Below are 11,579 nucleotides of genomic sequence, written 5' to 3' on the forward strand. Positions count from 1 at the left end.
TTGTCAGAGCAGTGTGAAGGGACACGGGTTCCAGGGAGAACCAGCCACCACGTCCTGCAGGCAGATGCCAGCGCTTCCAGACAGACTTCCAGTCCAAACTCAGTCCATAGCAAAGGACAGTAACACAGTCCCGGCAGGAAGAAACCCCAGGCTGTTGCACAGTAACAGACCTTTAACCCAGGCAATTTAGAAAAGATGTATAGCATTCCTAGAGCAGAGTGGTCTTCCCATCCCTCAGGTAGCTCTGGAAACTGAGTTCCCAAGAACTGAGCCAGGCAAGAAAAAGTATGGTACTGAGATAAACTAACACATTGTCCACTGATCCAGCAGTGTGAATTACATACAGTGAAAATCTCATCCACTGAAATTTCGCAGTAGGTGTGAATAAGGCAACCTAACAAATATTTCGCTTTGGAGAAAAAGCATAAAGGAACTCTAAATGGCAGGATCTCCCCAAGAAAAGGATCTGCTAGCAGAAGTGTGAGTGCCATAAAGCAGGGTTTATTACGAAGTACACAGTAGAGCATTATACAGTTTTGCCCTTGATCTTTTATTCATAACTCAAGTGCATAATGTATTTTCATCAAAAAAGGCAAAGAGGAAGAATAGCTTTCACAGGCACTCAGCATGTAAGCACAGGCGTTGTGTAAGGCAGATAATTCAAGCAGGAAACATGAGATATTATTTTTTCCCCGTCATGTAACATACAGAATGTGGGCACAACTCCTGCAAAGAAAACTGTGGGCTCCTTTCATCACACACCAAATCCAAAGCAAATTCATTGCACAAGGCGCGAGATTTACAAAAACTGACACTGAGGAGGAATCACATTCTACTGATTTGTGTAGCAGTCATTGTACATCAGGTAACATTTTGACCAGGAATTGATATATCGAATGCTGAAAAATCCTGTACAATTTCATGGACGGTGTTCAACAAAGCAATCTGCTACACAAACAATCCCGTGTGTGTCGGACACGTCAATACACCCAGCACCTACAAGCAGACAGAGACCTCATATGCACTCACATCAGCAACCTTGTTGAACTCAAAGAAAAACTGTTGTTTTCAGTCACCCTTTGCTAAGGGACTTTCTCTCTTACAACTTTTGCCACAGCAAAGCTTTCTTCAGCAGACTTCTTGTTCCTTTTTCCCTTCCTCCCACATTACCAAAGTGCTTTGTTAATAGCTTTATCTTCAGTCTGGTTCAGATTACCCTGTTATTTACACTAGTGTGAATATAGTGTGGTTTTTAATGTCGCAGCCAATACAAACTTTTTCCTCGCTGGGTAGCATTATTTTGATATTGCCACTGTGTAACCCATGCACTAATTTTATGAGTATTTTTATACTTCCCATCTTCCCATTTCAACGTGTCTCACAAAACCAGGCATCTGCTCCCTGTCCACATAACCTCGGGTGCAGGCAGGACTGCCCCTCAGGAAAGGGGCTGCGTTTGGTGCCTTACCAGGCAACGAGGCTGCGCCAGCGGGCAGGGTGAGAGCTGCTGCTTGCAGGCAGCCTGCAGAGACGTTTTGCGGGTTCTTGTTCTAATAAGAATTGTCAGGCATATACTGGCAGAAACTGATGCATTTCCACATCTGTTTAGAGTCTTCATTTTCATACAAGCCCTCATAAAATCATCTCTATTTTGCTTCACCAGAAAAGGAAGGGGTTTCTGATGCAGCTCCAGAAAGAACATGCTGGTGGAGAAGGTATAAAAAGGATGAACTTCCCCCTGTTTCCATTAGCGCTGGCTAGCACAATGCACTTTCCAAGTCATGCAAGAAGACAATAGCTGTGCAGCTGCAAGATATTGCTTTCCCTTATACCTACAGCCCTGTACCAAACAACACACTGCTACAGGCAATTGTGAATTTGTCCCACAAAACTGAAGCAGACAACTGATACCCTCAAGTCATGTTAAGAAGCCCAATGCAAACAGAGAGCTAATTAATGAAAGCTCGAGCCTAAGCTGTGAGCAAATTCTAATAATCTAAACAAATCCAAACAGATTTCTAGCCAAAGAGCATTTCACCAGCAAATCACAATTAAACAGCCCACTGCCTGAAATTTGGGTCTAATTTCACTGTCTAGTGAAGTGCAACCAAGTCACACGGTTCATCAAGGCGGCACTAAGCCATCAACATCAGCTGGATCCTGCACACTCTACAGGTCTTCCATGAAAGCATGGATCTTCTCAGCCTTCAAACTCTAGTTTACATAAACTATAAATTTGCAGGAATCAGCTTATACCGTAGTTACTGATCTCTGTGTTATCTGTGACTATAATTCCTACATCGTTATTCCATTCAGTTCTACAAACATGCATATTTTCTGGAAGGCTGTTCCCAGGAGATACTGGATATCCTGCACCACAAGGTACGTTCTGCAGGAGAGGCTTATAACAGGACTATTATTCAAATACAGTAATCTCAGTAGAAGAAGATTATATCCATGAGAGCTTGTAACAAAATAACTGTAATTGTGTCCTAAGCCACAGTGATTTATTTTTTTTTTAAAAAACTGCTTCAAAAAGGGTCTTATATTTGCAGAAGCTCGTGTGCCCGAGTGGCAAGCATTCGGTTCTAGCATGCATGTAAGTTCAGCTACATCACGCATGGGATTGCAACTGTTTATGCATGCACAACTAAACATTTCTGAATCTCATTACTGCGCACCTATTCGGCAACAACAATAAAGTGGCAATTATGATTCAGCTCATTCTGAAGTTTCAGCTAAGCTGCCTCAGCTGGGTTTTCCCCGGCTCTGTCCACAACAAGCCCATCTGAGTCAGCAGCACACTCACTTCTTCCTGCGCTCTACAGGAGTACCTGAGGTAGTTAACAAAAACAAATTCTAATTAGCAGTCAGAGGGCAGCTTTTCCCCTGGCCCTGAGTGAAAAAAAGGAGCAAAATGATGGAACTGGAAGGAAAAACAGAGTGACTGGCTTCCGCTAGCCCCTCATGTCCCCCAGGGGATCGACCCACTTCGCCCGTTTGTCACACCTGCAGATCTTGTCCTCAGGCCTCCCCTAGGCCACGGCTATCTCACAGCCATCCTAGGCTGTCCCAGGCATTATTATTTTTTCTCAGTTCGTCATTCCCCGCTCCTGCAGCTATTTGTAAAGCACAGATTAACAGCTGCCTTTAACAAGGACCAGCGGATCAATAGCTCCTGCACACATTTTATCAGGCGTCAGGAAAACACTCATTTTATTTAATGTGGTGACATGAAGGGTACGAAGGCCTGGCACTGAGTGACCGCAGTTCCTTCTCACCCGGCCGCGCCATCGCGCAGCCCCCGCCAGGCCTCCTGCCCGGCCTGCCCCCGGGGAGCGCTGTGGGGATCGCGGGGGGAGACTGAGCCCGCGGGCAACGCCACTCGTGGCCTTAAGCAAGAAGAGAAACCACACAAGAGCTCAAAACGTCATTTATTTCGGTGGTTAGCAGGTAAAAAAACCCGCAAAGAAAGAGAAGCGCGAGGCAGCTCCGTCACAGGCTCCGGGTCACGCCGCAGACCGCGCCCCAGGCCCTGCCACCGCCCCGCCGCGCGCCCCACGTGACCCCACGCCCCCCCCCCCCCGCCAGGCCTCGCCCCCCTTGGCGCCGCGGCGGCGCCACGCAGGCAGGGCGCGGGGCGGGCGGCGCATGCTCGCTGGGGGCGCCCCGTTGCGCGTCTCGCACGCATGCGCGGCGGCCCCGGAAGCGGCGGGCGGCAGGGTGACACGTCGCAGCGCCGCGCCGGGGGGGCCGGGCCGGGCCGGGCCGTGGTGGGTGCGGGCGGGGACGGGGGGAGACCGGGGGGGTGCCGGGGGGGCTGAGGGGGCGCTGAGGGGGCGCTGAGGGGGCTTGGGGGGCCTGGGGGGCCGCGCACCCACTCGCCCGGTGTTCCCCGCAGGCAGGGTGCGGGAGATGTCCGGCTTTGACAGCTTCACCACGGACTTCTTCCAGACCGGCTACAGCATCGACGAGCAGGCCCAGCACTACGAGTACGGCGGCGGCGGCCGGCCCTACGGCAGGTAACCGCGGCCCCGGGGCGCTGAGGGAGGCACCGGGCGGGCCGCCCGGGGCTGCGGGTGTCCCGGCCCCCAGGGGCCCGGGCCCGGCCTGACCCAGCGGAGGGGGCCCGGCCACGGCTGGGGCTGGGCTGCGAGGCCCCCTCCGCCCGTGAGGGGCTCGGCGCCTTCGGCACGGGGCCGGCACCGCAGGCAGCCGGTGCTGCCCGTACCGAGCCCTGCTGCAGTGTCACCGTGTAGCTTATGTCCTGTAAATGGGGGTGTATGGCAGTTACACGCTAAATACCCCGTGGTCTGCGTTTTGAGGTAAAGGCAGGACTCTCAAGATATTACATGAGAAATTTTAATAATATAAACAGTCCTTTGGAAGGCCGCTATCAGTGTTTCCTAAGGACATATGCGGTTACTCAGGGAATGAAAATTAGTCACGCTGTCAGATAAATGAGCCTGCAGTGTCCATGGTGTTTTCTAGGCTTTAGCAGAAAACTGTGGCAGACTTTTCTAGGTCACAGGGGCTCTTGTGAGTCCTTTGTACATCCGTAGTCCCAGGCTGAGGATTTTTGTCAGGTACGTGACCCGAGTTTGATCGCTGTGATAGGTGGAACAGGTTGATGCGTGTTTGCATCCCAACAAGGTCTGCTGTGCTGTGATGAGGCTGGGCTGTACTGGCACAAGAAAAGAAAGGAGAGTGAGTGCTGGGTTTTCCTTCTTTATGTTCATGTTGGAGACATCTACTGAAGCCTTTGTAGTCAGAGACCGTTAGCGGCAAGAATAACTTAAGAGTTTGTTTACGAAGAGAAGATAGCTCTGATGAGGCTTATTTTCTTTTAAGATGTCTATTGCCACATATATTTTTATACGTGTGAAATCTGTAATAGTATTGTAAAAACAGTATAAATTTGTTAGCAAATATCTGAGAACGTGTCAAATAGAAACTGAGAAATTGCTCCCCCCGTGCCCCCAGCATCATGTCCTCTAGGTAGATGTCACCATGTTTAGAATCTGCATCATAATTCCTTCTTATGTGTCATAACACTACCTGATGCTCATGGTGCGTAAGTGAAGAGGAAGATGGTTTTTTTTTTTCTGTTTTTTTTTTCCCTAGGCTGATTTTTTTAAATATGGAGGGCAATGAAGGTGATAGTATGAGCTACTTTGTTCTCTAACATGGAGTTTGCAAGTAAGCGTTCTCAATTGTAAATTAATGCTAGCATCAAGTGAGTTGTCAGTAGTAATTAAGGGACAGTTGGATTAGTTTGTGACTTAAATTTTTCCTACTCTTTTACATGTCTGCGAGTTGTGGAAGTAATTCAGTCAGTGGATAACGCTCATTTGTGCAGGCCTCTGACTTCAAAGCAAAAAGCAATACAAAAGCACATGTAACGATAATTATTGTGTTCAGCTTATAGCAGTGCGTCGTCTTTAGCTCGTCAGTATTGTTATTAACGGTTTGAACAGATGAATGTGGCTAAGCACCTAGAACGCTTGAATTTGGGTAGGGGAGCATTGAATGTGACTGCTCAAAAGAGGAGGAAAGACAGATCTGTTTGCTGTGGTTTATTTGCTGAAAAAAAGCTGTGATTTTTGCAGGGAAATGTTTAAAATGAAATTCTGTATCTGTCCATAACGTGCTGTCGTTCTTCACAGGCAGTATGGAGGCTATGACTACTCTCAGCAAAGTGGATTCGTCCCTCCCGAGATGATGCAGCAGCAGCCGTACACAGGGCAGATTTACCAGCCAACACAGACGTATACTCCAACTTCAGCACAGTCTTTTTATGGAAGTAACTTTGAGGATGAGCCTCCTCTATTAGAAGGTATAATTTGAGCTTTGTGGCTGAGATCCAAAACTCCTCCCAGCTTGGGGATAAGTTGAGTGGTAGAGTGTGTATTCTCCCATTTCTGGAAGTACACAATTGACTTGAAATTCTCATTATTTTTTTGTTATTTACGTGTATTTCAGTATATAATTTGCATGTTCTTGCGTGAACTTTTGGACACGGTTTTAGCGTTATGCTTTATTACTTCATACTGTCTGTTCAGTGGAAGGCATAATGATTAAACGGACAGCCCGACTTCATACAAGACTTAAGACAAAACACCTAATAATTTTGTTGTTGCAAATAACACTCGTTGCAAATTGTACTTATTTTTGTGCAAATAAGTTGATGCTGTTAGTTGCAGCCGATCCTGTGATTAGGACTGAAATCTTGCATTGCTGAAGAGGAGTGCTGTACGCTGCAGAAATTCCTATGCAGAATAAAGAGTGTGCCAAATGCCAGAATGGTTAGGTAGTTAGTGTCCGTAGTTGAGTTGCCAGCTCATACACATCACTGTTCAGTACCAAACAGCTGAAGAAGCCCTTTCTGTTGCTGGTCAGAGAGGCAGGTATTCGTGTTTTCTTCCCACCCAGCTGTGCTTGTTTATGTTATTCCCAAAATTAATCTGTTTACGTAGATGCTTCCCAGGGCCTGGGGTGGGCAAATAGGTTTTGGCACAGCTGTGATCAGATTGGATGGATGGAGCCTTGAAATCCTGTCTAGCTGCAATAAGCTGTAAAATGTGTCAAGCGTTAAAAGGGATGGTTGCGTTTTTCTCAGTGGATTCAATAACAGGGTAGGAGGTTTGTGAAAGAGAAATCCACTGAGGATAACTAAGTGCAGAGAAACTATTTGAATTTGAAATCCTTGAGCCATCAGTCACCGGAGACTTGGGAAGTGTTTGGGGAATCTGTGTATTTTGTTCTGATACTCCTCCATGCATATCTGCCTTTGGCCACTTACAGAGACAGTATGCTGGGCTAAATGAACTTTGGTCTGGCGCAGAACACTGTTCTTAGGCCTTATCTGGTTCTTTAGAAACCAGCCTGTCACTGCAGAACATTTGAGACGTGGAATCTGTGGAAGCAGCACACTCAGCAGCTTGAGGACAGAGGGAATGACGCAATTCTCTGGTCCCCGTAGGATAGTTCCTGGAGGAGATTTAAGAGGGTAGGGGCAGGGAAAACATGTCAGTGAAGCAAGCAGGGGCAAGAAGAAAAAATACATAAATATGCATCGTTTGTTTCATGTAACTTGCAGAATTGGGGATCAATTTCGACCACATCTGGCAGAAGACACTAACAGTGCTGCACCCATTAAAAGTAGCAGATGGCAGCATCATGAATGAGACGGATTTGGCTGGACCAATGGTCTTCTGCTTAGCTTTTGGAGCCACGTTATTACTGGTAAGACTTTGATTGCCAAATAGAATTATTTGTGCTTTGATATGCCTGGAGACACTGGAGGAAAAAGGCAAGTTACCTATAGGTTTATTGGAACTGATTCCTTAGCATAGAGGCCACAAAAACCATATCATGACCAGGAGTTTGTAGCTCGGTGGGAGAGGAGCTGCGGCTTCGTGCAGCACTCGCTGAGGTTAGCGACTTTGCTACCCCTTTTCTTCTGTGGATTTTAAGTCAAAGCTTTAGAAGTTTTTTTTTTGTTTGTTTGGTTGTTGTTTTTTTTTTTGCATGCCATTGGTTTCACTGGAATGCCTGTTTCTTTCCGTAGTCTACTTTTGAGGAATATGGTTCCCTTTTTCACAGAAATGGGCATGTGACACATTCCCAGATTTTTAACTGCTTTTTTTAAAGAGGTTGAGGTGTTTTACTTTCAGAATCATGCGTTTTATTTTTGAGTTGTCTGTCATCTTCTGGTTTAATATTTGCTTCTTATAATTTACATTGTTCTACAACACTATGGAGTTTATCGCAAGGCATTTTAGCTCTAGATTTGTAGAGAAGTTCCAAACTTTTCTAATCTTAAACATTATTCCTGTAAAGATTATTATTGCAAGACATCTTCAGAGAAATAATAATCATAGAAAAAGATCACCATGGGAAGTTAGTTGCCTAAGCCAGGAGTTGGACTTGATGATCCTCGTTGGGTCCCTTCCAGCTGGGGACATTGTATGGTTCTGTGATATTCTATGATTCTGTAACCCCTGGGGAATTCATAGACTTTTGCAGCCCAGATCAGCAAATAAGTTTGATTAAAATCTATTTATTGAAATATGTAAACTTCAGATAAATGTGCCTCTTGGGTGTCTAAAATGTACAGGTGTCCTGGAATTCGGGTTGTGGGAAAATATGGCATGTTGAATTTGAATATAGGAATTGGTGGTTGGAGGGACGATGGAGAAAATGAAGATATTCTGTAAATATTAATTCTTCTTGCCTTTGTTTGTGGGAAGTGTTACTTGTTCTGTTAATTAATGTGTACCGTTATGCTTAACTTTCAGGCTGGTAAAATTCAGTTTGGTTACGTGTATGGAATAAGTGCAATCGGATGCTTAGGGATGTTTTGTCTCCTGAACTTAATGAGCATGACAGGCGTCTCATTTGGCTGCGTTGCCAGTGTCCTTGGATACTGTCTTCTTCCTATGATCCTACTTTCCACTTTCGCAATTGTATTTTCATTGCAGTAAGTACATAAACTATAAGTTGATAATAGATTTCTCTACTGTGAGATAAAGTTATTAAAAGAAAACTTCATAGTGATGAACGTGATTATAATTTCAGTATGACAGGAATTTGTAGTAAGTGTAAAAATACAAGTCTCAACTTTCTTACTGGAAAAAAAGGTGTGAATACTGCTTTTCTTTAAGTCAGTCAACAGCTTTTAAATACATGGACTCTTTCAGTATCGAGTTTGTTTTCAGTTAGGGTTGAATCTGATAAATACTATTACCTGCAAAGTCAAAAAGATAGCTTGTAAGTTAAGATACAAAATTGAATGTCAAACAAAGAAAATCCATGTGATTCTTCATAACTGTATGAAATTAGGAACTGAAAAGCAACAAGAAACAACACGATATAGTTTATTTAATACCTACGTTTCATATGTACAAAGGTGCTTTTTAATGTTGTGACAATTGAATAATGTGGCTCTGAAATCTTTACTGGAACTCCATCATTTAAAAATGTGGAAGATAAAAGATAAAATTCTTAGAATTTGTAGAAGGTATTAGGAGTCTAGTTACGACTCCTAAGTACAAGAGTCTTAAATGAATTCTGTTTTTATCTTTACAGGGGAGTGATGGGAATTATTCTCACGGCTGGAATCATTGGCTGGTGCAGCTTTTCTGCTTCCAAAATCTTCATTTCTGCCTTAGCAATGGAAGGACAGCAACTTCTAGTAGCGTACCCCTGTGCTTTATTGTATGGAGTCTTTGCTCTCATTTCTGTGTTTTGAAGAGACTGTCCAAATTGTTGGACTCCAGTGGGCCAAAATGAAGACATCAACTTGGAATATTTAGTTGGACCAGACACGGCTGCAAACACCTGTATAGTGTTGCTATCACAAAAGTTAGACCAGTTTTAAATCATCTGGAACAAATGTCTTGTGTTCACTTTTTTAGGACTTTGAATACTGTTCTCAATTGACCTGAGGTGTCTATAGCTTTAATAAGTGTTCATGCTTATCAAGTTAATGTAATTTCTTTCCCATTCCTGTATCTTTAGAAAAGTAACTTTTAGTTGTTTGTTTGAGCTGGTGGGGGGGGGTAAGGGGGAGGGTTTGTGGTTTTTTTTTTTTCAGGGGAGGGAGGGAGGAGGGATGCAGTTACAGATTGAAAGATTGTTATCACTAGAAGTTAACAAAACCACAGATGATGTGGATTTGGAAATTCTCTTTGAATAAATCTGCAGTAATAACCCATTTCCTCTCCCCTCTTGCCAAAAGGAAAATGCACAGAAGAACGCAAACAATTATTTCTATATTTTAACAAACACACTCTTAAGCCGTTTGGTCTCATTTACTTGTTCATTCGATGTGATAGTATTTCAGGATTTAAGATACTGAAGTTATGAATTAGGCAACAGATGCTTTAAAAATTAAGAGGATCTGTAATTCTGTCACATTTGAAATATGAATACATTTGGATGTCTAAGTAGCTACATGTTAACTTGAATTTCTGAAGATTACTTCAACTAGAGGATTTTCCCCTAATGGTGCACATATTAGTAGACAAAGAGTAATCTCTTTTGCAGAACTTCCAAGAAAAACACCATTTTGAAAATGTTATGCTTGTCAGTATTGTAGTTACTGTAAAAGTAAGGAATATTGATTAAATTTTCCTTAAGTTTTGAGAATGGTGTTTGATTTTTCCAATCTTTACTTTTGAATGGACTTTGGTTATTAAAATAGGAGCTTTCATATGGAAGCAAAATCATATTTAAAAGTGTATTCAGTTAGTGGATTTGATATTTGCTTCAGCCATACATACTTAATTTTACATGACAAATATAATCTAGTTTGTGATATTAGATGCTTACAAGAAGTCTTACAAGTGTAGGAAGTAGGAAAGCAAAAATGCTTGGTCTTCACATAAGCACTTGCTAATTCTCGAAAGCAAGAAAATGATACAAACATTTTTAACTCGTAATGGAAAGGGAAGATAGTCATTTTTTTCCCTTGGAAATAAAGAAGCTCTATCAAAGCGCTAGATTATCACTACCATTTTTTCAGCAATTTAATCCAAGGGATTTCATTTCATTGAATTTGCTGAAGGTGTTAGTCTGGTGCTCATCTGTCAGGTCTGTGGAATGATCTGTTCATAGACTTCTGGAGTTGAATCAGTGGTCAAATGCGTTGTTAACACCTGGTAAGACACAGTCTGTGAACGAGTCTTACATCAAAGGAAAGCTCTGCGGGAAAACTACCATGAGTGAATAATTTCACAGACCAGTGCATGTTATTGGTCGCTCTTCCCTTAGTTCTTCTCATTCTCATTAAAAAAATAATCTTCCTAGTCCCACTAGAAATTACTGATGAGGTTGTCCCCCTCCTTTGGCTGGAGCTAACCATGTTGTGTTCCTGAGAGCTGTGGGAAGTGCTGAATGAGTGTGAAAGCATTAAGAACCAAACACTGATGCAGAAAACTGTTTTAACTCTTGTACTGTATCTGGCTGTTGTAATGAATTTTAAAACTCACAAAAAAATTCAATTTCCTTCGAGAATTGGATTCAAGAGCCCAGATAATTTTATACTTTGATACCTTATTACAAGTTATCATCCTAAATAAAACAGTTGAGTTTTTTTTATTTACCGGAATGTTTTACTCTGCATGTTTTAGTTCTGATTTTCTTTGGATTAGCAGGCCTGGCGCACAAAGTTCTCTTTTCGATGAAGAACGTTATCTGCTGATAGAGCATGATGTCCTGTGTTTCTGCAAATAAGATACAGTGATTGCCTTTACTAATGAGACCTAATTAAATACAGAATGCTTCTAGGAAGTGTAAAAAGTGGCATACTTCCTTGAGCATGTCAGGTTCTAAATACTCAAATATTGTTTTGTTGTTGTTGTTGGCTAATTAAGCTTACCTTGCGTGTATGAATGTGGTTCGTTTCTTAAAGCTTGCACTGATTTTGTAGATTTCTCATACTGTAGTGACAGAAGTTATTTATAACAACACATAAGTAATTATCCTACAAGTTAAGTGCAAAGGCAAAATGTTAAAATCTACCTGTCTCAGTGTAGCACTAATTATGTAACTACTGAGTTTGGAAAGACCGTATC

General features: G+C 43.0%; 1 protein-coding gene across 2 annotated transcripts; it reads left to right on the forward strand.

Moving 5' to 3' along the window:
• Nucleotides 1–3,637: 3,637 nt before the first annotated feature.
• On the forward strand, nucleotides 3,638–11,113 carry YIPF5 (Yip1 domain family member 5). Of its 2 annotated transcripts, none has more exons than XM_080554923.1 (6): nucleotides 3,638–3,773; nucleotides 3,902–4,022; nucleotides 5,667–5,836; nucleotides 7,100–7,245; nucleotides 8,301–8,482; nucleotides 9,091–11,113. In XM_080554923.1, the coding sequence occupies exons 2-6, from the start codon at nucleotides 3,916–3,918 to the stop codon at nucleotides 9,251–9,253; spliced, it is 768 nt and encodes a 255-aa protein (XP_080411049.1). In that variant the 5' UTR covers nucleotides 3,638–3,773; nucleotides 3,902–3,915; the 3' UTR covers nucleotides 9,254–11,113. The 2 variants fall into 2 exon arrangements, with proteins under 2 accessions (XP_080411049.1, XP_080411048.1); XM_080554922.1 differs by having other exon boundaries at nucleotides 3,691–3,773; nucleotides 3,906–4,022.
• Nucleotides 11,114–11,579: the final 466 nt, after the last annotated feature.

This window comes from Anser brachyrhynchus (assembly GCF_964034855.1).
Source record: "Anser brachyrhynchus genome assembly, chromosome: 14".
Lineage (NCBI taxonomy): Eukaryota > Metazoa > Chordata > Aves > Anseriformes > Anatidae > Anser > Anser brachyrhynchus.

Bases quoted from the DNA above. Each gene is read 5' to 3' on its own strand.
- YIPF5 (XM_080554923.1), top strand. From the start codon at position 3,916: ATGTCCGGCTTTGACAGCTTCACCACGGACTTCTTCCAGACCGGCTAC. The intron at 4,023-5,666 runs GTAACCGCGGCC...CGTTCTTCACAG, and splicing joins GGCGGCCGGCCCTACGGCAG to GCAGTATGGAGGCTATGACT. The intron at 7,246-8,300 runs GTAAGACTTTGA...CTTAACTTTCAG, and splicing joins TTGGAGCCACGTTATTACTG to GCTGGTAAAATTCAGTTTGG.